This window comes from Hemitrygon akajei, chromosome 18 (genome assembly GCF_048418815.1).
Source record: "Hemitrygon akajei chromosome 18, sHemAka1.3, whole genome shotgun sequence".
Taxonomy (NCBI): domain Eukaryota; kingdom Metazoa; phylum Chordata; class Chondrichthyes; order Myliobatiformes; family Dasyatidae; genus Hemitrygon; species Hemitrygon akajei.
Genome location: NC_133141.1, coordinates 33426933 through 33454406, shown reverse-complemented (window position 1 = coordinate 33454406; position 27474 = coordinate 33426933). Strand labels below are relative to the sequence as shown.

Genomic DNA, 27474 nt, shown 5'->3' with positions numbered 1-27474 from the left:
CCAGTAATAAAAACATTTATTTTCCTGCTTTGAATGCTGAACAACCTGAGGTATGAGACACGATAAGTACATTTACACAACTAAAGTCCAATAGCTCTCTCTGCCAATGTCACCACAGTGGGTTGGGCAGTGAGGGAGGAGAGATTACTTGAGGCTGGCTCACCCTCGCCTCGCCCACTTACTAAGGAGTGTGTGTGCGCGCGCACGCTTTCATGTCCGTCCGTCCTTGTGTCTAAGTCAACATTACACGTCGCCCATTCTCTGACAAAAGAATTTTTTAAAGTATCCTTGTTTTTTTCCTGTTCCCTTGGTGCCAGCAACCCAACCCCCCCCCCCCCCCCATCCCAGCTGAGACAAACACAGTATACATCTCATTCTTCAGGTCGTGCCATTCTCTGAGGGCACTGACCAGCACCACCTCCTCCAGCGACAGTCATGTGGAAGGGCGTGGAGTCCTGCCGTTACCCCGACTTGCTCTTGACCAGCTGGATCAGGCCATCTGTGCTCATGGATTTGGGACGCTCCAGCGGGAAGCCCAAGGCGCGGCTCCAAATTAGCTGGGAGAGCACGCCAAGGGCTCGAGATACCCCAAACAGCACAGTGTAGTAGTTCATCTCCTTCATTCCATAATACTGTGGGGGAGGGGAGAGAAAAGAGACATGGGTTACAGGGAGTAGTGGCTCACCTACTTCATTCTCTAATACTGTGAGGGGGGGGATGGAAGAGAAAAGACAGCAAGATGTTACACACAGGGTGTAGTGAATCACTTCCTTCATTTTCTGATACGGGGGAAGAGATAAGAATAGAGAGGTTACAGAGTGGGGTAGTTAACCCCCTTCATTCTCTAATATTGAGAGAGATGGAGGTCGTGATAATGGGACATCTGTGACATACTGAATAGTCAGTTGGGTTAAGATCAAGCACATGACTCTGAGGGAGTGTTACATGTCAGTACCCTCCAACAAACCCTCCCCAATCCCTTCTCCCTGCCCCTCACCTGAAGCAAGACACCACTGTGGGCATCCACGTTGGGCCAGGGGTTCTTGGCCTTGCCCTGATCCAGGAGGACCCCTGGCACAATCTTGTAGAGCTGAGCCACCAGTTTGAACATGGGATCATTGGGGAGGTGCTTGAGGGCAAACTCCCTCTGGCAGGTGTAGCGAGGGTCGGTTTTCCTCAGCACGGCATGGCCATATCCTGGTACCACCTGCAACCCAACAAGGCAGTCACTGCTCTGCTTCTGGACACACACACCTCCGTGGAAAGAAGGACGGGGAGCATTAGAGACTAGCCCCCCACCCCCACATCAGCCCTCCCAACACATCTAAGCCTGGGGACACCAACCCACCAGCACCTGCTCCCAACATTGATCCTGGTTAACATCACCCCCCCCCCCCCTTATTAACCCCTACCACACACCTCCCCCCCCACACCTTAGCCACAGACCACCACCTCTCTCCTTCCCCCTCAGATCACAGACAAGGAAAGGCAAATGTAATGTTAGCATTCATTGAGAGGTCAGGCAGCATCTATAGAATGTAATGCTGAGGCTTAAATACATTGGTCAGAGAACATTTGGGAGTATTAAGAGCAGTTTTGGGCACCTTATCTAAGAAAGAATATGCTGTCATTGGAAAAGGTCCAGAGGTTTACAAGCATGATCGCAGGAATGCAAGTGTTAATGTACGAGTGTTTGATGGCTTTGGGTCTGTACTCATTGGAGTTTGAAGGGGAGATCTCATTGAAACCTATAAGATATCAAAAGCTCTGGACATGTTCAATAGTGGGAGTCTCATTGCTACCATCATTGTGGTAGTACAGAAGCCTGAAGATACAGACTCAATGTTTCAGAAATAGCTTCTTCCACTCAGCCAGATTTTTGAATGGACAACAAACCCATAAACACTACCTCACTTTTTGCACTAAAATGTTTGTATTTCTTATAATTTGTTTTAATGATTATGTAATGCATTGTACTGCTGCTGCAAAGCAAATTTCACAGCATATGTCAGTGATATTAAACCTGTGATTCTGAACAGATGAGGAGGAATTTCTTTAGTCATCTGTGGAATTAATCGCCAGAGTGACTGTGGAGGCCAATCATTCAGTACATTTAAAGTGTAGGTTGATAGGTTCTAAATAAGTAAGGGTTTCAACAGTTACAAGGAGGCAGAAGAATGGTGTTGTCAGGGGAAAATGAATCACTTGAATGGCAAAGCAGACAATGGGCCGAATGGATTGATTCTTATGATCTGTGGCAATATTCCCCCCCACCCCAGAGACCATCTGCACTATCTCTTGGTCCCATCCTCGTCCACTCACCCTGCCAGAGTTGAGGGTGTTCCAGATGAATTCCCTCAGCTTCTCGTCGGACACCTCACCGCCCAGCTCATTCTGCAAGTTGGTCAGCCACATCAGCACCTCCTGAATGTCAGGGAGAGAACACACAAGAGTCATACCGGCCCTAGCTGTCCGTGCCTGCCTGAGCTGATCCTGACTCAGTAACTCCGTAAATCCCTTCCTGTCCATGACTGCTGGTGCAAGCACCTCAGTCCCAGGAAACTGGATATTTATCCAAACCACCACCCCTCTTTCCAGAGATTAAAAAGATTAGCTTTGTCACATGTGCATCAAAACAATGCAGTAAAAAGCGTTGTTTGCATCAAATCAGCGAGGATTGTACTGATCAGCCCACTAGCATCACCATGCTTCCAGCACTCACACAGCATGCCCCAAATCACTAACCCTAAATGTCTGTCATTGGAATGTGGAAGGAAACTTGCATGGTTACAGAGAACATGCAAATACCTTACAGACAGAAGTAACCAAACCCCGATCTGATGAATCATACTCCCCTCCCTCTCCGGAGACCAACTGCTGGCACTCCATCAAAAGGAAAAATGGTGGGTTGAGCCTTCTACACCCCCCCCCCCCCCCGGAGAGTGGTCCAGGCCGAGTCTCCAGTGACCAGAACAGAGGCAGGACTTTCCCAGAGCTTACCCCCACTCTGATTCACATTCCTAATGTGATGAACATTCACCTCAAGCTTGTGACCCCAGTAACCACAACTACTTAGCCACTCCCAACCTAATTCCCCTTCCCAGTGTCATCCACAAATTTACTCATCTCATTTACTACATTATCATCCAGATTGTTCATATAGATAAATAATGGACTGAGCACCAATCCCTGTGGCAACATGAAACACACCTCCGTGCCCTACACCCTGACATCAGTGCCCCACCTGTGGATCAAACAGCTCCCACATCCTTTCCCAGTGCAGCCAACACCTTACCTGATTGGCAAGTCCATGAAGAGGGCCAGCCAGTCCATTCATGGCAGCCCCAAAACACAAGTAAGGGTCAGAGAGGGCGCTCCCCACCAGGTGGCTTGTGTGTGCACTCACATTTCCGCCCTCGTGGTCACTGCGGACAAGGTAACAGTGATGACAGTTAAACCAAGTCCAACCTAGAATAATGTGTGAGAGCAGAGCTCCTGGAGAGGGCACTTAACAGGCCTCGTACTGTCCCTCCAGATCAACATCCCAGCACCACCCACCACTTCCAGAACTGCATTCCAAATCATCTACATCTCCCTGTCCCGAAGTGGGCAGTGGTCAGGGAAGTGAAACACTGTTTTACAACTCCCTGATGCAGAATCTGCCTGCAGACAGACACACCTGGGGAAAGGAGGGCTTGGTTACTGCCCACACACATCTCCTATATGTAGTGTAAAACCAGAATGCATCCTGTCACATAGTAGACAGTGGTGGACGAGGGGGCTTGGACTTGGACTTCGACCACACCACACACCCTGCATCTTGTGCTCCTGACCCAGACATTGCCCACCCAATACCGCGTCCGAGAGCAGGGCAGTTGCAGAACTCAGACACAAGAGATACTGCAGGTATTGGAAATCCTAAGGAACACAAAATACTGAAGGAACTCAGGTTAGACAGCATCTTTGGAGGGAATAAAACAGTCGCTGTTTCAGCCCTGTAGGGTCACATCCTTTTTATTTCCCTCCACAGATGCTGCCTGATCTGCTGAGTTCCATGAGTGTTAATGCAGAGGAGCACGGTCAGGTGAAGGGAAGGTTGGCTCCAGTGCAGACACCAGGAGAGACCCAGGCACTGACCTCCACTTCTCTGCCAGAGTAGACAACACTGACCTGTGGATGGTGAGGTAGAGTCTCATCAGCTCAGTGAACTCAGGTTGAGTGTAACCCAGCATGTTAGTGAAGTTGTGTGACCAGTCCAGGTCAGAGTCAATGGCCCCAATACTGCTGCCTTCTCGGTACAGGTTCCTGTAGATCTTTGCCGCCACACAGGGCAGCTTGGCAATGAGGTCCATCGAGTCCTCATAGATAAACTACAGGAAATGGTGGGGAGAGAGGACAATCAAGTTAAGGCTGCATTGAAACATCTGCAGCAATTGTTACAGCTCAGAGGATGACCAAGATAGATACCACCATCCTCCCACAGTGACGCTTCTGGGAGCCCAGGAAGAGGGGCTTAGGTGAAAGCAGTGGGCCAACTCCACTCCAAGAGTGCAGACCTCAATTACCAAGTCTCAGGGTAAACACACTGCAGGATCCCCACCAGAGAGCCAACTGCTTGGTCTGAGGGTCCACTGCACACTCACCCAACCCCGCAGTCCCACCCCAGCCCTGACCCACCAATTCACAATCATCCCACACATTTGCCACCACATCCACCCTCCTTACATCCCCCATACTTTGTCTTGTTGAAGTACAGATGGGACAATCCCTCCACTTCTCCCCACAGACTGGCTCCATCACTGCCTCAAAATATTTATCCCTCAAATCCCCCTTACCTCTGTATTTGGCTGTGTTGTAAGGACTGGACAACCCTTACACCCCTCCCCACAAATTCCTTCCTCAATGCCCCAATACCACAAAACCTCCCTTCCCACTTCCCCTCCTTACCTCCCAATACTTGGTCTTGCTGATGCCCTCAGAGTATGCACGGGCGAAGCTGCTTTCACTGTTGAGGGCTGTGATGGTGGCACTCAGCTGTGACATAGGGTGCAGGTTGTTGGGAAAGTTGTCCAGCATGGTGACCACATGGGAGGGCAGGGCCGCTCTCCGTGCCCATTCCCGGGACACCCAGGTGACCTGTGTTGGGGGTGGGGGAGAGAAGGGTCAGTCCATAGCACAGTAGAACATGGCAGGGAAAGGGGCACAGTGAGAGAATGGTCTCACCCCACCCATTGCCAGCTGGCCAGGCCCACCAAACTTTGGGGTGGGAGGCATTTTTCCATTTCCCACCTAGCTGATCACATGTACCAAGATACAAGTGCAACACTTATTTGTGTGCCATCCAGACAAATTTTTATACATAGGTGCATCAAGTTAGTACAAAGGAAACAATGTGCAGAATATCATGTTACAGTTGGGGAAACTACAGTTTGCACAAATCCATTACCTGTTCCTCTGTGGGGATTTCTCCAGTCACGAGCAACCAGAACAGGCCTTCAGGAAGGGGCTCTTCTCCTCCAGGGACTTTGGGCAGAAGCTTCTGGCACTCTGGGATGCTGTAGCCACGGAAACGGATGCCCTAGCAGAGAGGGTCACAAATTCACATTCCATCTGTAAGCATGTGTGGTCAAGGGTGCGGGAGGGGTGCAGTGCAGAGAATGAGTGAGCAGGGGAGAGCAGAGTAAGTATAGTGAGCTGGGCCAGGAGAGTGCAAGGGATCCCAACCCCACATAGATTTCTTGCCACCTACATACCTCCTCCGGATCCAGCACTGACGTCTCATACACCAAGCCCTTCATTCCTCTCATGCCACCGTACACCTGGGAAGAGCAATGTTATTTGTTAACTCGGGAGATTGTTCTGCACCTCAGCTCCAACCTGCCCCACAGGGACCACGTTAACACAATGCAAGGAAAATACCAACCCTGTGGCCACAGGGATGGCCTTTGCTTTACTGGGAAACAGCCTGTTGGCCCCACCCCTAAACTGTCTACTGTAATATAATTTCCCTTTCAACCCTATAGCTTTTTTTTGTGTGCCATACTCTGCCAGAGCCTCGGCAAACACTTTCCAAGTGGTTGTCTTGGAGGAAAGATTCTGTGAGTGGTCCCCCACATCCTTCTCACAGTGCAGTTTGTTTTTTTTTTACGAGGCCAAGTTACGAACTCGACACTCAACCCAGCACGGATGGAAAGAGTGCTCAGGAACGGCCCAACTGGGTTTGAACTCAGGAACCTTCACTCCGGAGTCCAGCGCTGACGTCACTGCACCACCAGCCAGTCCCTATAGCTTTAATGGGGTCCTTTTTACATCATCTCACACCTTATGACATCCACACCCAATAGGAGTATCCCTCATAAGCAGTGGAGGGGTGGGAAGTTGCCTAGCACAACACAGCAAGTCTTTAGCCATTTCCAGCTAGTACCATTGAGTTTCGGAACAATGTTTGACGCCAGAGCTTGTGGTGGTGCGTGAAGTGGGAATGGTTGCCTAACGCTACAGCAAGCTATGGATCAGGTGGGTTGTTGAGGGAGTGTGGGCAGATAAAAAGGCAATTTGGAAAGTGAAATGAGGATAAAACATTAAATGGTAGGGCACTACCATTGATCTAATTGCACATTGTATCTGACTGTACATGTAAACAATTTTAGTGAGAGTAATTTCCTCTTGCATTCCCCTCTTATTGCTTGTACATTGCGACAGTCATGCGACAGTCATCAAAAGATTTTTGTTCCCTCATGTTGTGAGATGGACGCAAGAAACAAAAATAAATTCTAAATTCACACTAAGGAATGCTGATGAACAGAGAGCTGGGCATGCACAATTCCCTAGAAATAGCAACACAGATAGGGTGAAAGAAGCATATGGTATGTTTGCCTTCATAGGGCACAGCTGAGGGGATATGTTGCAAATTTACAACAGTTGACAGACCTCACTTGGAGTATTGTGTAAAGCACTGATCACCACACTATGGGATGTGGTTGCACTGGAGGGGGTGCAGGAGACTCACCAGGGTGTTGCAGGATTGAACTTCATTTATTGAGGAGAGTGGATAAGGTGGGCTTTTTTTTCCCTGGAGTGAAGAAAGTCAGAGCCACAGATAGGGTTGATAGTCAAAGAAAAAGTGGGCAAGTTTAAGGTGAGAGGAAAGAGGTTCAAAGGGGACCCAAGGGGCAAGTTTCCCCACAAGCAGAGTGGATGGTATTTGAAAGTTGCTGCCAGAGGTGGTGGTGGAGGAATCAGAGACCCAGTGTTTGAGGAAGATTTAGACAAATGCAAATGGGGGTAGGAGTAACTTAGGGTGGCACTGTAGCGTAGTTACAGTGCCTGTGACCTGGGTACAATTCTACTGTAAGGAGTTTGTACATTCTCCCTGTGACTATGTGGGTTTGCTCCAGGTGCTCTGGTTTCCTCCCACATTCCAAGGACATGCGGGTTAGGTTAACTGATTACATGGTGGAATCGGGCAGCATGGGATCATTGGACCAGAAGTCTTTAAATAAAATCTCTAAAGATAGGGAGGCTGGGTGGAGATCCATCTCTACCAAAGTGCTTTGCAGGTCACCCTTGGGCAAGGTGTAGTACCTCTTTAGCCTATATCATACAACACAGCACATAAGGAATGAACAAAATAAAAGAAATGTCCTAATGAGAGCATAGGGAATTGGTGTTGAAAGGTAAAGAGGTGAGCTGAAGGAAGTTTGTGCTGACCCAATCTGTGACCCTGGGGATGACTAACAATGCTGCAGTGTCAAGAGGAGGCACAACCATTTTGGAGATGGCCACTGGCTGCCAGTCAACACTGCCCAATCCACCACCTCCCTATACCACAAAAACAATCATAACCCTTACCATGTCAACACTGATCTGTCCAATGATCGTTTTACCATGCTGCTGTTTGAATGCCTTGATCCTGGACTGTTCCTTGGGGATAAGGTCAGCAAGAACATCCTTCAAATTCTAGAAAAGACAAGTGATTGTTAAACATTGCACAGGGGCTACAATTGGTTGCTTCCACCACCAAACCACCTCGCATGTGTCCATGCCCCTTGTTGGGTCAGTTTCACTCAAGGAACAGGGCTACCTCAAGATGCTGATCCTTGAAACACAACATAAACTGAAGCTGCTCTGACACCTTGCAACTCTCACACTGATGAATCATGAACACCACCCACCAACCTCCCCCCCCCCCCAACACCAAAGTCTGCAGGTGCAGATGCTGCCCACGTTCTCCGACGTCATGGATATTGGGAGTCAACTCCAGCTGTGAGCCTATGAACTGGGGAGCTGGATGAAGAGGAATACAAGGTGGCAGGTGATAAGCGAGACCAGATGAGGGGGAAGGTAGGTGGGGGAGGGAGGGGATGATGTAAGAAGTTGGGAGGTGATAAGTGGAAGAGGTAAAAAGCTAAAGAATGAATCTGATTGTAAACAGTGGACCATGCAAGAAAGGGAGGGAAGGGAACCAGAGGGAAGAGATGGGCAGATGATGAGCTGAGAAAGGGTGAGGGGGTAACTGAGGGTGTGGTTATCAGGAGATGAAGAAATAAATGCTCATACCATCAAGTTGGAGGCCATCTGTACAGAATGTGAGATGTTACACCTCCAACCTGAGTTTGGCCTCATCATTCAGCAGAGGCCATGACAGATGTCAGAATAGGAATGGAAAAATCAAATTCCAATGGGTGGCCACTGAGAGGTCCAAACTGTTGCAATGGACAGTGCAAGAGCTCAGCAGGTAAGTAGATCCAGGTGAAGGTTGGAGGGGTGGGGATGGGGGTGGAGAGAAGAGAATGGGAATAGTGCCAGAAGCTGGGAGGTGCTGGGTAGAAGGGCTAAAAATGACAATCCGATGGATGAGAAAGGTGCAACACAGAATAGTGGAAGGGAGAAGCAAGAAAGGGCAAGAAAGTGGTCGAACAGCAGGAATCAAAGTGGAATGAGAGAAGCTCTTTAAAGAAGCTCTTTTAAAGCTCAGAGTGGGCAAGCACTTGAAGAGACTTTACAGTGAAACAGCAAAATGGAGAGAAAAGACTACAGATTCTCAAGTCTGGAGCACCACAGTGTGATCAGCAAGGGGTGGAGGGGGGCTGTGGGGATGGAGAGAAGAACAGTCAGGAAGCCCAGGCACAGATCCAAGCAATAAGGGGACATGGGAGTGACGTTAGGGAACCAAGGGTGTGACAGTCCAGGGACAGCAGGGAAACTACTCACCGTTGAAGAACTTTTACTCCGCGAGGCAACTACAATGCACGCTGAATTCTGTTTAAAAACAAAAGATGTTCTTTGAATAGACCATACAATGAAAGCATTCAGCCCATCTAGATTGGGCTATCTTTCAATTATGGCAGATTTGTTTCCCCAATTAACACCATTCTCCTGCCTTCTCCCTGTAACCTTTGATGTCCTGACTAATCAAGAACTTATCAACCTCCACTTTAAATGTGCCCAATGACTTTGCTGCCACAGACATCTGTGCCAAACTCCACAAAGATTTACCATCCGCTGGCTAAAGAAACTCCTCCCCATCTGTAGTCTCCTCCACAATTGGAAACATCCTCTCCATGTCCACTTGATCTAGGCCTTTCAATATTCAGTAGGTTTCAATGAGATTCTCTCACATTCCTCTAAACTCCAAAGTGTACAGGCCAGAAACAATCAACCACTCCTCATAATTAAAGAGTGGGAGACATTGTGTGTGGTCTGTACATTTTCTGTGACTGCACAGGTTTTCCCTCATGCTCTGCTTTCCCTCCACATTCCAATGATGTGTGGGGTCAGTGGGTTAATCAGCCACTGAGTCATGTCTCCTCAGTTTGTGTGGGTGAGGCAATAGGAATGTGGGGAGGAATGGATTGTGATCAGTCTAAGTGGATGGCTGATGATTGGCAAGGGACTAGATGGAGTGAAGGGCCAGTTTCCCCTGATGTAGGATAATGACTTTATGACGTCCTTGAGGGGGTTGAGAACACAGATGTTTGAACACAAGGCCAAGTCAGAAACATTGCTAAATCAGCAGTCAGCTCAGGTCGAGGATAATGGCGAAATCTCCAAACAGATACAGTGTATGTTCCGTAGCAAGGTCACTGGAAGTACAAAATTCTGTTGTCAGTCTTCCGATTACAAGTTTAGTATAATACTCCTCACTTTCCCCATTTTCTCACCAGACTCTCTCTGTGCTTTGTGCGCCTGCACTTGTGGGTGGGGGGAGGGGGGGAAGAGGAGCTCACAAACCCCAAAAAAAGGACAGTAAACTTTGTCAAAGTCAGCATACCTTGAAGAGACTTCACAGTCATATCCAACTATCTGGATGCACCTTAATTTGGTGCGACAGCAGCTCTGCCCATGACCACAAGAAACTAGTTGTGGACACAGCTCAGCACATCACAGAAACCAAACTCCCCCTCATGGACTTCTCCTTACCTCAGTAAAGCAGCCAGCACAATCAAAGACCCCACCCACCCCAGACATTCACTCTCTTCTCCTCCCTCCCCCAATCCAAGGGACAAAAGATAAAGCTGAAAAGCATATGGCACCAGAATCATGGCAGCCTCTACCCCCATGGTTATAGGAGTACCTGATAATTTCCTAGCACGATAAGGTGGACTTTTTGAACCCTGATCAATGATCACAGGAGCTGTAATGACGGTACACTAACCACTGTTACTGTGTTGCTCCTAAGGGATTATTCTGGAATTCAAATCATGGACAGCTGAGAGTAATTAAAATGGGAACCAACCTAAAGGAAGTATGCTCAAAATTTAACTTCAACTGATACTCAAGACTATTGAAACTGATCACTTGGTACGGGGCATTCTGATTTGATCCAACCAACCACACGGGAGCTGACAATAGATCATTTACGTTAATTGATGATCATTAAAAATTTCAGGATAGGATCAGAGAAAGTAATAAGTGGCTAACTCCGGTATCAAAGTTAAAGGTGTATCCATGCCAGTCAAACAGTACAGGACTGGTCTGTTAATATTTTCATTAGTTATGTATTCAGGGAGCCTCAACACCAAGTGGTATATTTTGGGTGTCAACTTACGTTCAGAAGCTTTCAGACCAGAGACTAATATTCAAAGAGGTACTGCTTGTTAGGAAGGCCTCCCATTGTAAATGTGCAATTTGGCAAAACTATTTGTCTACAGTTAAAGTGTTAAAAGTTAACTAGATAATTATGACCACTGAAACTGTAGTCAATCATTTATTGTCATGTATTTAAGAAGTCTAAAACATGGGAACACAGAACTAGATTCCCTCTAAATGATCTCTTCTTGAATAAAACTTTTATACCACAAGATCCAGCGACTTAGGTGGATGTTTACGCTAGCGAGAGACTCTCAAACTCTTAGTTGCAAAACAAAAAGGGGACAGTCATTTAAAACTCAGGTGCACAGGAAATATTTTTTGTTGGACCTTGAGAATTCAGGGTTGTGGAAGTTAAATGACAGGGGTACAAAGAGCACAGCAGATAAAGATTTGAAAGATCTGGGACTAGGTGGAACTAGCGGCAAATCTCATGCTGAATGGCAGACCAGGCTGAAGAACCTCCCCCCCCCCACCCCAAATTCTCTTATGCACTTCATGATGAAAATCTCTTGACTTGGAAACATCCATTTCTTGTTTAAGAAACAAATTACACTAGGCGAGATACTTACTGAGAAGTTCCATCTGAACTATTGCTAACACTGAAATTCAAACATACTTTCTCCACTTCCCACCACAGACCACCTTCTGAATCACATTTATCAGAATCCAGGTTTAGTATGACTGGTTGTGAAATTTGTTGTTTGGCAGTAGTACAGTGCAAGACAAAAATTACTCCAAATTACCACTACTGCCCTTCAGTCCTGAGATCTCAGCACAATTCCAATTTGGCCTTTCACTCATTCTTCACCTTCTTCCTCCCCCCCCCCCCCACGCTATTTACATATTTCATAGACACAAGACACTGTAGAGACTAGAATTGGAAACAATCTATTGGAAGAGCTCATTGGGTCAAGCAGCATCTGTGGGATTCTGCAGAGGCTGGAAACCTTGAGCAACACACAAAGTGGAGAAACTCAACAGGTCAGCCAGCATTTAAGGAAATAAACAGTCGACAGTTTAATCCCCACCACAGTTGCTGCCTGACCTGTTGACTGCCTCCATTTTGTGTGTGCTGCTAAGAAACAGAATGAGGTTGGTCATTCTTCAACCTAAAACACCTACAGTTCCTTTCCTTCCAGTGTTCTTCCAGCAGATTGTGTGTTATATGTTCCACTTACTGATTGCATGCCTGTTCTGCAGTCTTAATCTTGCTTCTCCTTGTCAATGCACTTCAATACCTACTAAGCTTTGAATCATGTCTTAATATCGTACTTTTGTAAGAGAAATGCCTTGGGGCCATTTTGCTGCAAAGGAGTTCAGGTGAAATCTGACAAAACTTGTCAACAGACACAGGCTGATTGAGTGTAGAGCAGCTGTTTAACACTGTCCTTGCATGAGTCAGCCCATTTGTTCACCCTGGCTACTGTATCCCCTGTACTATTTCCTGGAGTGCTTCAGGAGGTCAAACGGATCGCAAGTTAAAAGGAGGCTACCACTGTATACCTATGGTGGGTCATTGTAACCTCCAGTTAGCAGTCCAGACCCAAGTTTCACCCAAGTGCCATTGCATTGGGACCACAGTGAGGTCATGAATTCAAGCTGGCAACATTCTGAAACAAACTCCAAGTTAATACAAGTCATGCTGCACCCTGTGAACACAGATCCAAATATACCACCATTTTAATTCGCTTTTGCCTTTGTTGCATCTCACTTTACAATAACTTGGCACTGCAATATTTGTCCACGATGCTATAAATAACGGGAGAGATGAGGACCAGTTCTAATTAGTTTGCCCTTGTAGACAAGACCAGCCCAGATTCAACATGCTAAAGACAAGTCATGTTGTATTGATTTTAAAATTGTCACAAATTGATGGCTCTACCAGAATGCCATTTGATAAATTAAGAAAACCTATACTTATTATAACTTGGCAGACAAACCAGCATCAGGAGAACTCCAGATTAACTGAACCCTGTCGTTTACTAGGGGCTGCTTCTACTGCATGCAAATTTGGAAAAGGACTCAACTCTGCCACAGATTCCAAAATTGGCAACAGGCAGAGAATTTCAAAAGTGTACGGAGTGGTGCCAAGTTAAATCACAGGACTAGGAATCCAGAAGCTATTCTAAGCCAGGGACGATAGTTCAAATCCCACTGCAGCAACTTCCAAGTTAACATAATTAGGCCACTCAACCCCTCAAGACTAATCTCTTCAACGGTCCCGGTTTCCCACAGCTCTCAATCCCTCGTCTTTCTAAAAAGCACTTCCCTCTTTAAATACCAGTATTCTGCCCACCACCACCTTTGGGGGCAGGGAATTCTTGAGCATCCCCACACTCAGATGTTCTTCGGCACCACAGTTTAAATGACTACCCCCTCATCTTGAATCTATTATCCCCTCATTCAACTCTCGAATGAGTGGAAATCTCAATTATCTACACTGTCATGTACCCTTAAATTCTGATTCAATGAGATCACCCCTTATTCTTCTTAACTTCAAATACAGATCAACTTTTCAAACTGTTTGTCTGAAAACACATGTACAACAAAACTCATCAACAACCATAGTCTGAGGATGTGCTGGGGCAGCTCACAAGTGACACCACTCTTCTGGGCCAACATAACTTGCTTACAACTCGCTAACCCCTAACCCATACATCTTTGGAATGTGAGAGGAACCGAGTATCCAGATGAAACCTATGCAGTCACAGGGATAACATGCAAACTTCTTGCAGACAACAGAAATGAACCAGGAATGAGCCTGCTGAATCTCTAGTACTGGTTCTGGTGCAGATATATCCTTATTAAAAGGGACCCTAAAACAGTGTACAGTACTCCAGGTGTAGTCTCATCTTGATCCACTGGTACGCTATAAATCTAGAACTTTTTAAAAAGACAGCTTAACTACAGGGTTGCTGCAAAAAGCCAGTCCTTTCAGGAACAGTTCCTGCTGATTGGAGGGTGGCTAATGTTGTCCCACTTTTCAAGAAAGGAGGGAGAGAGAAAACAGGGAATTATAGACCGGTTAGCCTGACGTCAGTGGTGGGAAAGATGCTGGAGTCAATTATAAAAGAGGAAATTACGACACATTTGGATAGCAGTAGAAGGATCAGTCCGAGTCAGCATGGATTTATGAAAGGAAAATCATGCTTGACTAATCTTCTGGAGTTTTTTGAGGATGTAACTATGAAAATGGACAAGGGAGAGCCAGTGGATGTAGTGTACCTGGACTTTCAGGAAGCCTTTGATAAAGTCCCACATAGGAGATTAGTGGGCAAAATTAGGGCACATGGTATTGGGGGCAGAGTACTGACATAGATTGAAAATTGGCTGGCTGACAGGAAACAAAGAGTAGCGATTAACGGGTCCCTTTCGGAATGGCAGGCTGTGACCAGTGGGGTACCGCAAGGTTCGGTGCTGGGACCACAGCTGTTTACAATATACATTAATGATTTAGATGAAGGGATTAAAAGTAACATTAGCAAATTTGCTGATGACACAAAGCTGGGTGGCAGTGTGAAATGTCGAGGATGTTATGAGAATGCAGGGCGACTTCGACAGGTTGGGTGAGTGGGCAAATGTATGGCAGATGCAGTTTAATGTGGATAAATGTGAGGTTATCCACTTTGGTGGCAAGAACAGGAAGGCAGATTACTATCTAAATGGAGTCAAGTTAGGAAAAGGGGAAGTCCAACGAGATCTAGGTGTTCTTGTACATCAGTCAATGAAAGCAAGCATGCAGGTACAGCAGGCAGTGAAGAAAGCTAGCTGGCTTGCTGGCCTTTATAACAAGAGGAATTGAGTATAGGAGTAAAGAGGTCCTTCTGCAGCTGTACAGGGCCCTGGTGAGACCACACCTGGAGTATTGTGTGCAGTTTTGGTCTCCAAATTTGAGGAAGGACATTCTTGCTATTGAGGGAGTGCAGCGTAGGTTCACAAGGTTAATTCTAGAATGGCAGGACTGTCATATGTTGAAAGATTGGAACAACTGGGCTTGTATACACTGGAATTTAGAAGGATGAGAGGGGATCTGATTAAAACATATAAGATTATTAAGGGATTGGACACGCTGGAGGCAGGAAGCATGTTCCCGCTGATGGGCGAGTCCAGAACTAGAGGCCACAGTTTAAGAATAAGGGGTAGGCCATTTAGAACAGAGATGCGGAAAAACTTTTTCACCCAGAGAGTGGTGGATATGTGGAATGCTCTGCCCCAGAAGGCAGAAGTCTCCGGATGCTTTCAAGAGAGAGTTAGATAGAGCTCTTATAGATAGTGGGGTCAAGGGATATGGGGACAGGGCAGGAACGGGGTACTGATTGTGTATGATCAGCCATGATCACAGTGAATGGCGGTGCTGGCTAGAAGGGCCGAATGGCCTACTCCTGCACCTACTGTCTATTGTAGTCTGACTTATGTGTGACACTTGATCCACAATTGCATGAGGGTACAGTTCCATCACAGGCATAACACCCCAACCCCGAGGAAATTTTCAAAAGCTGGTATCTGAAGGAGGCAGCATTTATCACTGAGGTCCTTCACCATCTGGGACGTGCCCACTTCTATTTACTACCATCCAGGTGGCGGTACAGGAGCCTGAAGATCCACACTCAATGATTCTGGAACAGCTTCTTCCCCTGTTATCAGATTACTGAACAGTCCATAAACCCATTGTTATTCATTTTGAACTTTGCAAAGATACAATTACTGTAAATTACACACTGTACTGCTGCCACAAAAAAACATTTCACATCATACAAGTCAGTGACAATAAATTTGATTCTGATGTGGCCTTGCAAGCCATCCAATTCTAACAAACTGATACACTGTTATGGGCACCGCACCACTTTCTTCAAAGGAAATTAGGAATTCAGGATAATCAAGAGGCAAGGCTGCCTGAAATTGAGAGCTTGCATCCCTATCCAGATTAGGAGTTCCCTAATTCCCCAGGATCTGAACCAAAGAAACACCAAACAACTAGACCATTCCAAATTTCTTTTAAAGGTAGCGCTGAGGTGCCTGTAGGGTAGCTGGACAAGCCCTGCCAGACTCCAAGTTCCTATAAAGCTTGACATCGCTGGTTGGGAAGTTGTTGGAGTTGATTGTCAAGGATGAAGTTATGGAGTACCTGGAGGCATATGACAAGATAGGCAAAACTCAGCATGTTTCCTTAAAGGAAAATCCTACCTGACAAACCTAGTGCAATTTTGAGGAAAATACAAGTAGGCTAGACAAGGGAGATGCAGTGGATGTTGTGTATTTGGATTTTCAGAAGGCCCTTGACAAGGTGCCCCTCATGAGGCTGCTAAACAAGATAAGAGCCCATGGAATAACGGGAAAGCTACATATGTGGATAGAGTTTTGGTTGATTGGCAGAAAACAGAGTGGGAATAAAGGGATCCCATTCTGGTTGGCTGCCGGTTACCAGTGGTGTTCCACAGGGGTCCGTGTTGGGGCCGCTTCTTTTTACGTTGTATATCAATGATTTGGATTATGGAATAGATGGCTTTGTGGCTAAGTTTGCTGATGATACAAAGTTAGGTGGAGGGGCCGGTAGTGCTGAGGAAACAGAGTCTGCAGAGAGACTTGGATAGATTGGGGGAATGGACAAAGAAGTGGCAAATGAATTACAATGTTGGAAAGTGTATGGTCATGCACTTTGGTAGAATAAATAAATGGGCAGACAATTATTTAAATGGGCAGAGAATTCAAAGTTCTGAGACGCAATGGGACTTGGGAATCCTTGTGCAGGAAACCCTTAAGGTTAACCTCCAGTTTGAGTCGGTGGTGAAGGCGGCGAATGCAATGTTGGCATTCATTTCTAGAGGAATAGAGTATAAGAGCAGAGATGTGATGTTGAGGCTCCATAAGGCATTGATAAGACCTCACTTGGAATACTGTGTGCAGTTTTGGGCTCCTTATTTAAGAAAGGATGTGCTGATATTGGAGAGGGTTCAGAGAAGATTCACTAGAATGATTCCGGGAATGAGAGGGTTAACATACGAGGAACGTTTGACCGCTCTTGGACTGTACTCCTTGGAGTTTAGAAGAATGAGGGGGGACCTCAGAAACATTTCGAATGTTGAAAGACACGGACAGAGTGGATGTGGCAACGTTGTTTCCCACGGTGGGGGACTCTAGTACGAGAGGACATTTTTTTTTTAGCCAGAGGGTGGTGAAACTATGGAATTTGTTGCCACGGGCAGCAGTGGAGGCCAAGTCACTGGGTGTATTTAAGGCAGAGATTGATGGGTATCTGAGTAGCCAGGGCATCAAAGGTTATGGTGAGAAGGTGGAGGAATGGGACTAAAGGGGAGATTGGATCAGCTCATGATGAAATGGCAGAGCAGACTCGATGGGCCAAATGGCCGACCTCTGCTCCTCTGTCTTATGGTCTAAATACAAGATGAAGATGCCAGAATTTGCATGCTAGCATCTTTCTATGCCGGATTTTGTGAATAAATTAACATTTTGATATGAATTCTGTTTTACCTTCTTGCTGCTTGCCCTGGATAAGCAGAAGGATGGTGTGCGCACGAACAAATGGATTCATTGACTTGTTGTTTTGACCATTACAATTAACTCAAAAGCCTCTGTGCTCAGCTCCCATTACAACATAATGCCAGTTGATGAACAGGAGCCCCATTAGTCAGGATCAGGTTACGCAGCAGTGCTGCCCAATGATGCCTGAAACTCCACAGACATGGCCACAACCACCATCCAAACCCTGTGCACGTGGATATCCAGTTTTCCACGTTACTCAGCTCTCCAAACAAGCTCCTCACACAGGAAGCTGCCTCTTGGTTTGCTAGTCCCATAAAACTTTCACTGTTTTGCTGCTTCTCCTCTGCCATCAGCTTTCTGAATGGTCCATGAACACCATCTCATTTTCCATTTTTTTTTGCACAATGTATTTTGTTGCAAGCAAAATTTCACATTATTGATAATAAATTTGATTCTGCCCACTTATTCCAATACTACAGAGAGAGGGAAGTGGATGAGTTTGAATCCACTGAAGTACTCAATTAACCTTTAGGTTGACATTTGTCTATTAATACAAGTGCTTCTCGGTTCAGTTCCCAATAAAACTTTAAATGTTCGAAGATTTCACCTGCTATACATCAGAGGGATTAAAAAGATGGCTTTAGAAAGAGCCCAATTCTCAATAAACTGATTCTAACTATTAGTTTTAATAAGTTTCAAAATATCAACTATAATTTTAAAGTATAATAAAACATCTCAAAATAGTATTAACTGCAAGTGAATCCAGTCACCTTAAACCTGTACTCCATGTTCAATTGCAAAACCTGTACTCATTCTCAATGCAAAATTGAAAATAACAGTTCTGCAGGTGCTGCATGTCACACTAACAGGGACATTTAAGTGGGACACCTGCAGGCATGTTTAATCAGCTTTGACACCAAAAGCTGGGGGGAAATGCATGCCCCTGCAGTTGCTATCCTCGGGTTATTGTGTTATATTGCTATTAAATCATAAACAAAGATATTCTCTTCTTTCTCTCCCCCCCCCCCCCCACCCAATTGGGGAACAGATACAAAAGCCTGAAGGCATGTATTTGCTTGTCAACTGTATGCAACCAAGCTAAACTGGGAAAGAACAGTTCCCAGGGGGTGTGTGTGTGGTGGGGGGGGGGGGGGGGAGATGGGGGGAGAGGAAGAGGGCTAATTCTGCCAAAACTCAATGGGTCTGCCTGCTCAATGACATCAACAACTTCACATCCTGTAACTTAACAAAAAGGTTCAACCCCGGGGAGGATGCAGTAGTCACTCGTCTACAGTGAATGGAGGAGCCAAGGTTGTTCATGCAATACAGCAGGCAGCCAGGCTCTTCAAACTCATTTCATCCTCAGCAACCATCAAACACATTTAGAGTAAACCTACCTTAATCCCATTTTTACAGCAGAGAGTTTAGCTGACAAGACAGTCAAGGAAAAGGGAATGGGGAGAATCTGTTGCCAGATTTAAGTGAGGTGCTATGAACTGGAGTGTCCCAGGAAAACACTGGTTGAACAGGAAGTGACAAAAGATGCACTGCTGCTTTCACAGGTTAAGGGAAAAGCATTCTTAATTTCTGGAGAAAGATGTCAGCCTGCTCTTGTCTGTGTTGAGACTAATCCATAAGCTTCAAGAGCTTGGTCTCAATACCTCCTTGTGCAATTGGATCCCAGATTTTCTCAGTTCATTTAGGCAACATCTCCTCCACGATCTCCATCAGCACAGATGCACGAGGCTGTGTGCTTAGTCCCCTGCTCTACTCGCTTTACACTCACTGTGTGGCTAAGCACAGCTCCAATGCCATATTCAAGTTTGCTGATGACACCACTGTTAGTTGGATAAAACATGGTGATGAATCAGCATATAGGAGAGGGACTGAAAATCTGGTTGATGGTGTTACAATCTCTTGCTCAATGTCAGCAAGACCATGGAGCTGATTTTTGAGTTCAGGAGGAGGAAACTGGAGAACCATGGGCCAGTCCACTTCAGAGGGGAAGGTCAGCAACTTTAAATTCTTCGGTGTTGCAAGAGTAATTGTGAAGGCATGGCAGTGCCTCTACCTTATTAGGAGTTTGTGAAGATTTGGCATGACATCTAAAACTTTGACTAACTTCTATATATGTGTGGTAGAGAGTATATTGGCTGGTTGCGTTATGGACTGGTATGGAAGCGCCAATGCCTTTGAACGAAAAATCCAAAAAAAAGTAGTGGATACGGCCCAGTCCATCACAGGTAAAGCCCTCCCCATCATTGAGCACATCTACGTGGAGCGTTGCTGCAGGAAAGCAGCATCCACAATCAGGGACCCTCACCACCCAAGTCATGCTCTCTTCTCACTGCTGCCATCAGGAGGGTGGTACAGGATCCTCAGGATTCAAATCACCAGATTCTGGAACAGTTATTAGCCCTCAACCATTAGGCTCTTGAACCAGTGAGGATAACTTCACTCATCCCATCTCTGAAATGTTCCCACAATCCATAGACTCACTTTCAAGGACTCTCATTTATTGTTTATCTATTATTTCTTTCTTTTTGTGTTTGTACAGTTTGTCTTCTTTTTCCACACTGGTTGAATGCCCAAGTTGCTGTCTTTCATTGGTTATCCTATTACAGATTTGAGGATGCCTGCAAGAAAATTAATCTCAGAGTTGTAATAGTGACATGTATTTCAATAATAAATTTATTTTGAAATTTTAACTTTGATTGGCTTGACATACCAAGCTATATGACAAAGAACCATCGAGCACAGCACTTCCCAGGCATCCCCTTGTCCAGAGGTCATCCGCCCCACAAAGTACAAGTGAGAGGTGCTGAGTGCCTTCTGGAATCAACTAAAGTAACCCACAGAACCAGCAACCTCAGCTGAATCTACTATGTACAAAGCAAACACTAAGATTTCAAGGGCAGCAATAAATTCAATCTGCCATTCTCCCCAATTTACCGTAGATTCCGGATTATAAGCCGCTACTTTTTTCCCACATTTTGAACAGCTTTGAACTCTGCGGCCTATAATCCAGAGCGGCTAATACATGGTTTTTTTTCATGCCGCCTCGTAAACATTTTGCCTCGTAACAGTAGACCAATAAAATTGATGAGTAGTTCACAGAGGTCCAATGAAATTGTACGATAAATCAAGCGCACTTTCACAATTAAATTATTGTAAATCAATCATTTGTACTCACCCTCATCAACATGGAAAACACTCGAAGAAAAGCAAGACCCGAGCGCGTCAGACCCGATTAGACCCGATCGCATTGCGCAAGCGCGTCAGAGCCGATTAGACCCGATCGCATTGCGCAAGCGCGTCAGAGCCGATTAGACCCGATCGCATTGCGCAAGCGCGTCAGAGCCGATTAGACCCGATCGCATTGCGCAAGCGCGTCAGAGCCGATTAGACCCGATCGCATTGCGCAAGCGCGTCAGAGCCGATTAGACCCGATCGCATTGCGCAAGCGCGTCAGAGCCGATTAGACCCGATCGCATTGCGCAAGCGCGTCAGAGCCGATTAGACCCGATCGCATTGCGCAAGCGCGTCAGAGCCGATTAGACCCGATCGCATTGCGCAAGCGCGTCAGAGCCGATTAGACCCGAGCGAAAACGCTGCTTTTAAGTTAAAGTCGATCAATAACTTTTCCTGGTAAGCTGCAGTATATATATTTTTACCAGTCGCTAGGAGATATTGGAATGTTGTTCGTGCTGTTCAGTAAAAAAGTATATGCAACGTAATTTGTGTTACCGATACGTATGTATATTTAAAAGTAGCGGTGCGGCCTAAAATCCGGTGCGGCCTTTACAATTAAAAAATTGATTTTATTTCTAAAATTAGAGCCTGCGGCTTTTAATCAGGTGCGCTCTGTAGTCCGGAATCTACGGTAGTCAAAAGGCAAGCACTCAGATTAATTACATTGCTGATTAGTGTGCTACACATCAGTTACTGGGGGGGGGGAAGGAGAACATCAAGTGAGCAATATTTGCTTTGAACAACAATAGAAGAGGTGTTGGAAATACTCCCCCAGTGTTAGCATATCAGATAGATGAGCGTCACTGGTGTTTTCCTGAATCTGTCCGATTCAGCCGTACATGGCAGACAGGAAGCAGCACAATTCTCACAGCCGGGGCTGGGAGCAGAGTGGATTAGTCCCTTACAGTCTAGTCCTCAGGCATTACAGCATTAGACCCTCATATCCAGAATGTCAGGTAGCTGTGGAGGAGCCCATGGAAAGTGGGAAGTGGAAGAGGGATACAAGTTAGGAGGAGGAAAACAAACAAGACGACATTTTGTGCTGCAATTGTTCAAGATGTCAGTAGGCCACATCTGGAGTATTGTGCTCAGTTTTGGTCACCCTGTTATAGGAAAGACATCATTGAGCTGGAAAGAGTGCAGATTTGAGGATGTTGCCAAAACTTGAGGGTCTGAGTTATTGAGAGGTTAAGTAGGTTAGGACTTTATTCCTTGGAGGGAGATTGAGGGACCGCATAAAATATTGGGGGCAGAGATAGGTTATACATATGGTCTAATTCCAGGGAAAGGAAACCAAAGAAAGAGGGCATAGGCTTGAGGTGAGAGCAAAAAGATTCATTAGGGACCTGAGGCACAACTCCTTCACGCTCAGGGTGGAGATATGGAAAGAGCTGCCAGAGAGAAAGTAGATGAGGAGGGTACATTGGGAGAAGGCAGGGAAGTGGGGATGACTGGAAGAATTGGATCAGCCCATGATTGAATGGCACTCGATGGGCCGAATAGCCTACTTCTGCTCCTATATTTTATGGTCTTATATTTGGATAAATGGATAGGAAAGATTTAGTGGGATAAAAGCCAAATACAGGCAAATGTGACTAGCCTAGGTGGCCATCTAGGTCAAGTGGTCTGTTGGCATATTTATGCTCAGTCTTGCTAGCTGCCAACTCTAAACTTACACTATCAGCTGATGTATGCTAGTGTTTCATGTTCTCCCTGTCATGGAAGAGAACAAAGTTACTGACCGCACAGTATCCATCCAGCACCACTCTTCTTGGCTGTGATCTGTAGTAGCTATTTTTGTGTGTTCTCAATACAGGCAGCACCATCATCCCAAAATGGACGTGAAGGGTGAACTCAAACTGCAGTTCATGATACAACTGCTTCTGTAGTTCTCAGTGTTCTCATCTATGCTCTATCAGAAAGGCACAAAAAGATCCCAACACTAGGAAAGACTGACTAGGCTGGTGCTCGTATTTTTTCCAGTAATTATATTTTCAGTGGGTGGGGGAGGTGAGGAGTCTGTACTATTGAAGGTTGTAAATAAAAGGAACCTCTAGTGCTATGGAGTTCAGGAGAGGTTCCTTTGCTTTGACAAGGGAATGTTGAGAATAGGTGCTCACCACATTCAGGTGGATTGAGGGAAATACTTAGCACAAAAAGGCAGCCATTGCAGTGGGAGATGAAACATCCCAGCCCCAGAACATTTCTGGGGTTGTTCAGAGCAGTGAACCATGCCCAACACTTCCAGCTATTTCCTCAATAACCTTCTTTCCCAAGGTCAGAAGTGAGAATGCTCACTGATGACTGCACAATGTTTGAAACAGCCTATGCCTGCAGGCAGCAACACCTGGACAAAGCTCAAGCGTGGGCTGTTAAGTACCATTTGTGCCACAGAAATGGCAGACCACAATCACCTCCATTGCAGAGTAATACAGCACAGAAAAAGGCCCTTCAGTCCAATTCATCATGCTAACCAAGATTCCAATCCAAGACAGTTCCATTTGCCTGAATCCCTGTAAACCTCTTATCATGGACCTGTCCAAAAGTATTTTAAATGTTATTAGACCAACCTCAAATACTTCCACTGGCATCTTCAGTATATGCACCACCCTCTGCATGAAGTAATCCCTCAGGTCTCAAATCTTTCCCCTCTCAGTATGCCCTCTAGATTTTAGTTCCTCTACCCTGAGAAAAACACTGCACATTCACCCTGCCCACCTCTGCTAGGTCACTCCTGTCTCCCAACCTCCAACTCCTAGCCTAACCAATGTCTCCCATTAACTTAGGCACTCGATTTCCAGCAACGTTCTCAAATCTTCTTTGCAGTCTTTCTAGTTTCCTGATGTCTTTCTTAAAATTTGATGACTGTATACAATACTCCAAGTGGAGCCTCAAAGTCTTGTAGAACAGGAACATTGTTCTAACTCCTATACTCAATGCCCTGATTGACAAAGGCCAGCATGTCAAATGTATTCTTGCTTAGTCATGACACTGCTTACAAGGAACTACAAACTTGTACTAAGTCCCTCCATTCTACAACATGCCATGGGGTCCCACTGTTCACTTAGAAAGCCCCATCCTGTTTAGACCTTCCTAAAATGCAATATCACATTTAACTTGATTAAGCACCAACTGCCATTTATTTGCCTACTTACCTGGCTGATCAAGAGTCTGCTGTAGTTTTTGATAACCTTGATGTCACCTATTTTAGTGTGGTGTGCAAACTTACTAACCACACTTTGTACTTTCACACCCAGTTTATGTGAGAGACTACTGACCTATGACATTAGCACCACCAGTTCCCACACTATTACATCTTGGGTTGGGCGGAGCATTTGCAAGTGCGGGTTAGACTGGCTAGATTCCTGTGGCAAATGATTCACTTATTAACTCCCAAAAGCTGCTCCCAAGCAACATGCAGGACAAAGCAGCCTGCTTCATTGGCACCCCATCCACCACCCTAAGCATTCATTTTATCCATTACTAACGCACCTTGGCAACAGTGAATGTTATCTACAAAATGCACAGCTATTATTCATCCAGGCTACTCGACAGCACTTCACAAACCCACAGCCTCTACCGCTGTGGACAAGAACACTCGTCACACAAGGACACAACCGCCTGCAGGTTCCCTCTAAGCCTGATGCTGTACTGATTGGGAAACTTTGTTGCTGCTTGATCAGTAGGTCAGGGAACACTCTCTCCAACACTGTAGTGGGGAGCACAATCACCTCAAAGACTGCAAAGGTGCAAGGCAGCCCACCTTCACCTTTCAGGGCCCTGAGGGATGAGCAACAAACGCTTACCTTACCAGTGAGGCCAAGATGCTGGTTAAGTAAATTATAGCCAAGATAGCTGCAGGAAACTTGGAAAGTACAAGAGGAAGGCTGTTGAGTTTCTTGTACTTGCTGCCAAGTACAAGAAGCTGCGACAGAGAGCCCCTCAAATACGGTGCAGAAACATTTCATTGCTTTGAAATCAGTTAGCAGCTGATTTCAGTTTTTCAATTCATGGCGCTGTTGTTTGAAACTAGTTTTAAGCTGCTCTCTCGTTTATCTCAGCATGCTCTCCCCCTCCTCACAATTACCCCCCCCCCCCAAAGTACCTTGTTAACTGTAGCTGTCCATTGGAACCCATTTGTTACAACATAATTCAACCTTCCCTTTTCTGAGCAGGAAAAGATAGAGGTGTCCCACCAGTGAGAGAGATGAACTTTCACAATAACAGACTATACAGAAGGCAACAATTCACCACACTGGAGAACCCAACCAATTTGCCTCACCCTGTCTTCAAATGCCTCTGCAAATCCCTCCAGTACATATCCAGTTACATTATAAAGCTACCACTAAACCTGCTTCCACTGCCACTTCAAGTGAGAGGAGGCAAGTTAAAAGATATGCAAGGTGGGTGGGTGCTTGGAATGTACTGCCAGGGGTGGTGCTGGAGGCGAATACAATAGAAGCACTTAAAAGTCTCCTAGATAGGTACATGAATGTGCAGAGAATGGAGAGACATGGACTTGTGTAGGCAGAAGGGTTTAGTTTAATGTTTTAATTAGTGCGTCACAACATGGGGGCCAAAGGGCCTGTTCCTGTGCCATACTGCTCTGGGTTCTATAAAAACACCACAAACATCATTTCCCTTTTTGCCTTCCTTGACAACACCATACATGCAACATTAGCTAACAACACTCTACCACAGGTCTGAATGCACCGACCCATCACCCTGAGACAGGTCCCTGCCCTGGAGACCAGAGACATGGACACCATTACTGGTGCCACATTTGCCAAATTCAGTTTCATGAACTGCTTGCCAAATGTGGTGGACAGACCAATGCTAGGAGGTTATGGCAGGGGTGTTACATTAACCTTGAACCTGGTGTTGCTTGGTCCACAGAAGCTAACCAGCATTAATGACACCAGCGTGGAAAGCTCACGAGAGACAACCATTTAGCCCAAAATCATGCTGACCAGGAATGTCCTGCTTAAAAGTGGGGAAGTGTTTCTGCCTCCACTATTAGTTCAAGGCAACAAGCTCCAAACCTCCCATCACCTTGAGGGAGAACAATTCTCCTCCTCTCACCCTTCCACCTTTTAGTTTAAACCTCAGCTCCCTGACCTTTGACCCCCTTCCAAGGGAAACAGTCCTTCCCAATCAGACTTGCCACGTCCTTTACTAACTCTGTTCCAGAGCCAGCCTCGAATATTTCCTGAGTTAGCATTCTCCAGTCTTGGCAATACTCTTATCTCTCCCTTGACCTCCCCAGTGCAGTCACAGTGTAGTCCAGAAACAATGATAAAAAGCTTTGCATGTGCCCTTCTAACCACATTATCTAGCTGCAATGTTACCTTTGGACATTTACTCTAAGGTCCCTTTGTTCCCAACGCTCCTCATTTATTGTACATGACCTTGTCTATAGTAACTCTGTGCATATTAACTCATACATCCCCAGTCTAGTGTTGCTAGAACACAAAGTAGCTCAGGTCCATCTGTATGTAAAACAGAAAGGTTCTTTTAACTAGCCAAATATACAGCATGGACTGTAGCCTACACTAATCACTCATGCCATTTAGAATTTGAAGACATTTTAGTCAGGCCCCCAAAATATTTTACTTCAGGAATAACATGAAATTGGGATATTCCCTCAACACCAACAATCTCATGCAAGTCAAGGCCAGTTTGAAAGCCTCAGAGGGGATCGATTATGTGGCCATTAGAAGGAGGCATCTAAAGACCCAGGGTCTGATTGCATTAAAGAGGATTGGTTACTTCAGTGTCAAAGGGTACAGGGATTGGCAGGTGGCCCCTAGAACAAGGCTGGACTTCAGCTACCAGCTTCCATCCAGTACCCCCTCCACCATTACCCCCACCCTTGAATGGCACCCACCACCCTAATCACATGCACTCAATCTCTTGATTGAGTGCCCTCTCCCCAAACCCTTCCTGCACAACTTACACCCATACCTCTTCTATCCAACTTTTCCCTTCTCATCTTCCCTGGCCTTACACTCACATCCGTTCTCACCTCCCTTTACCCTCATTTTATTATGCCCACTCAACCTTTACCGCTACCCAATCCTTTACCTTGCCCTCTACACCTCACCCACCTGCCTTCTTTAGCCCACATTCTCAACCCCTTACCCTCATTCCCATTTCCATCTCCTCACTCTCAAGCTCACATCTACCCTTCTCCCCCTTTATCACCCACCCCACACACCTCCATCTCTCCATCCTCAGAACCTACACCTAACTACACCGTCTATTTCCCGCCCACCCCACCCCCGACAAACTCAAAAACCCAGTCAATTGCTCACACCCCGCGGACGGACTCCCCAACTCCATAGCAACCGGGCGACCGCGGCCTAGTGGTCAAACCGAAGCCCGATGCCCGCCCAGCCACGCCGTCGGTCCCCACGCTCACCCGGCTGCCCAGCTCCCCGGTTCGGGAAGCCAGAACCCACCGCCTCACCTTGGCACTCCGCAGCAGCATAGCCGCCGCTCTGTTCGCTGCCAGCAGAGACATGATGCTCAGTAGTCAGCCACAAGGTTGAAAGGTCTCACGGCGCCGAGAAGGAAAGACGGCATTCGCGTCACCGCTCAATACGCCTGCGCACAAAAGGGAGGAGC

The 27474-nt window shown here is 46.1% G+C and overlaps 1 protein-coding gene across 1 annotated transcript; it reads right to left on the bottom strand.

Moving 5' to 3' along the window:
* Positions 1 to 27474, bottom strand: cs (citrate synthase). The gene is made up of 11 exons (XM_073071272.1): positions 27317 to 27474; positions 9214 to 9261; positions 7852 to 7959; positions 5754 to 5819; positions 5447 to 5578; positions 4948 to 5136; positions 4171 to 4370; positions 3296 to 3425; positions 2323 to 2424; positions 998 to 1207; positions 1 to 632 (listed from the first exon to the last, which is right to left on the bottom strand). Exons 1-11 carry the CDS (start codon positions 27368 to 27370, stop codon positions 462 to 464), a joined length of 1410 nt encoding a protein of 469 aa, XP_072927373.1. The 5' UTR covers positions 27371 to 27474; the 3' UTR covers positions 1 to 461.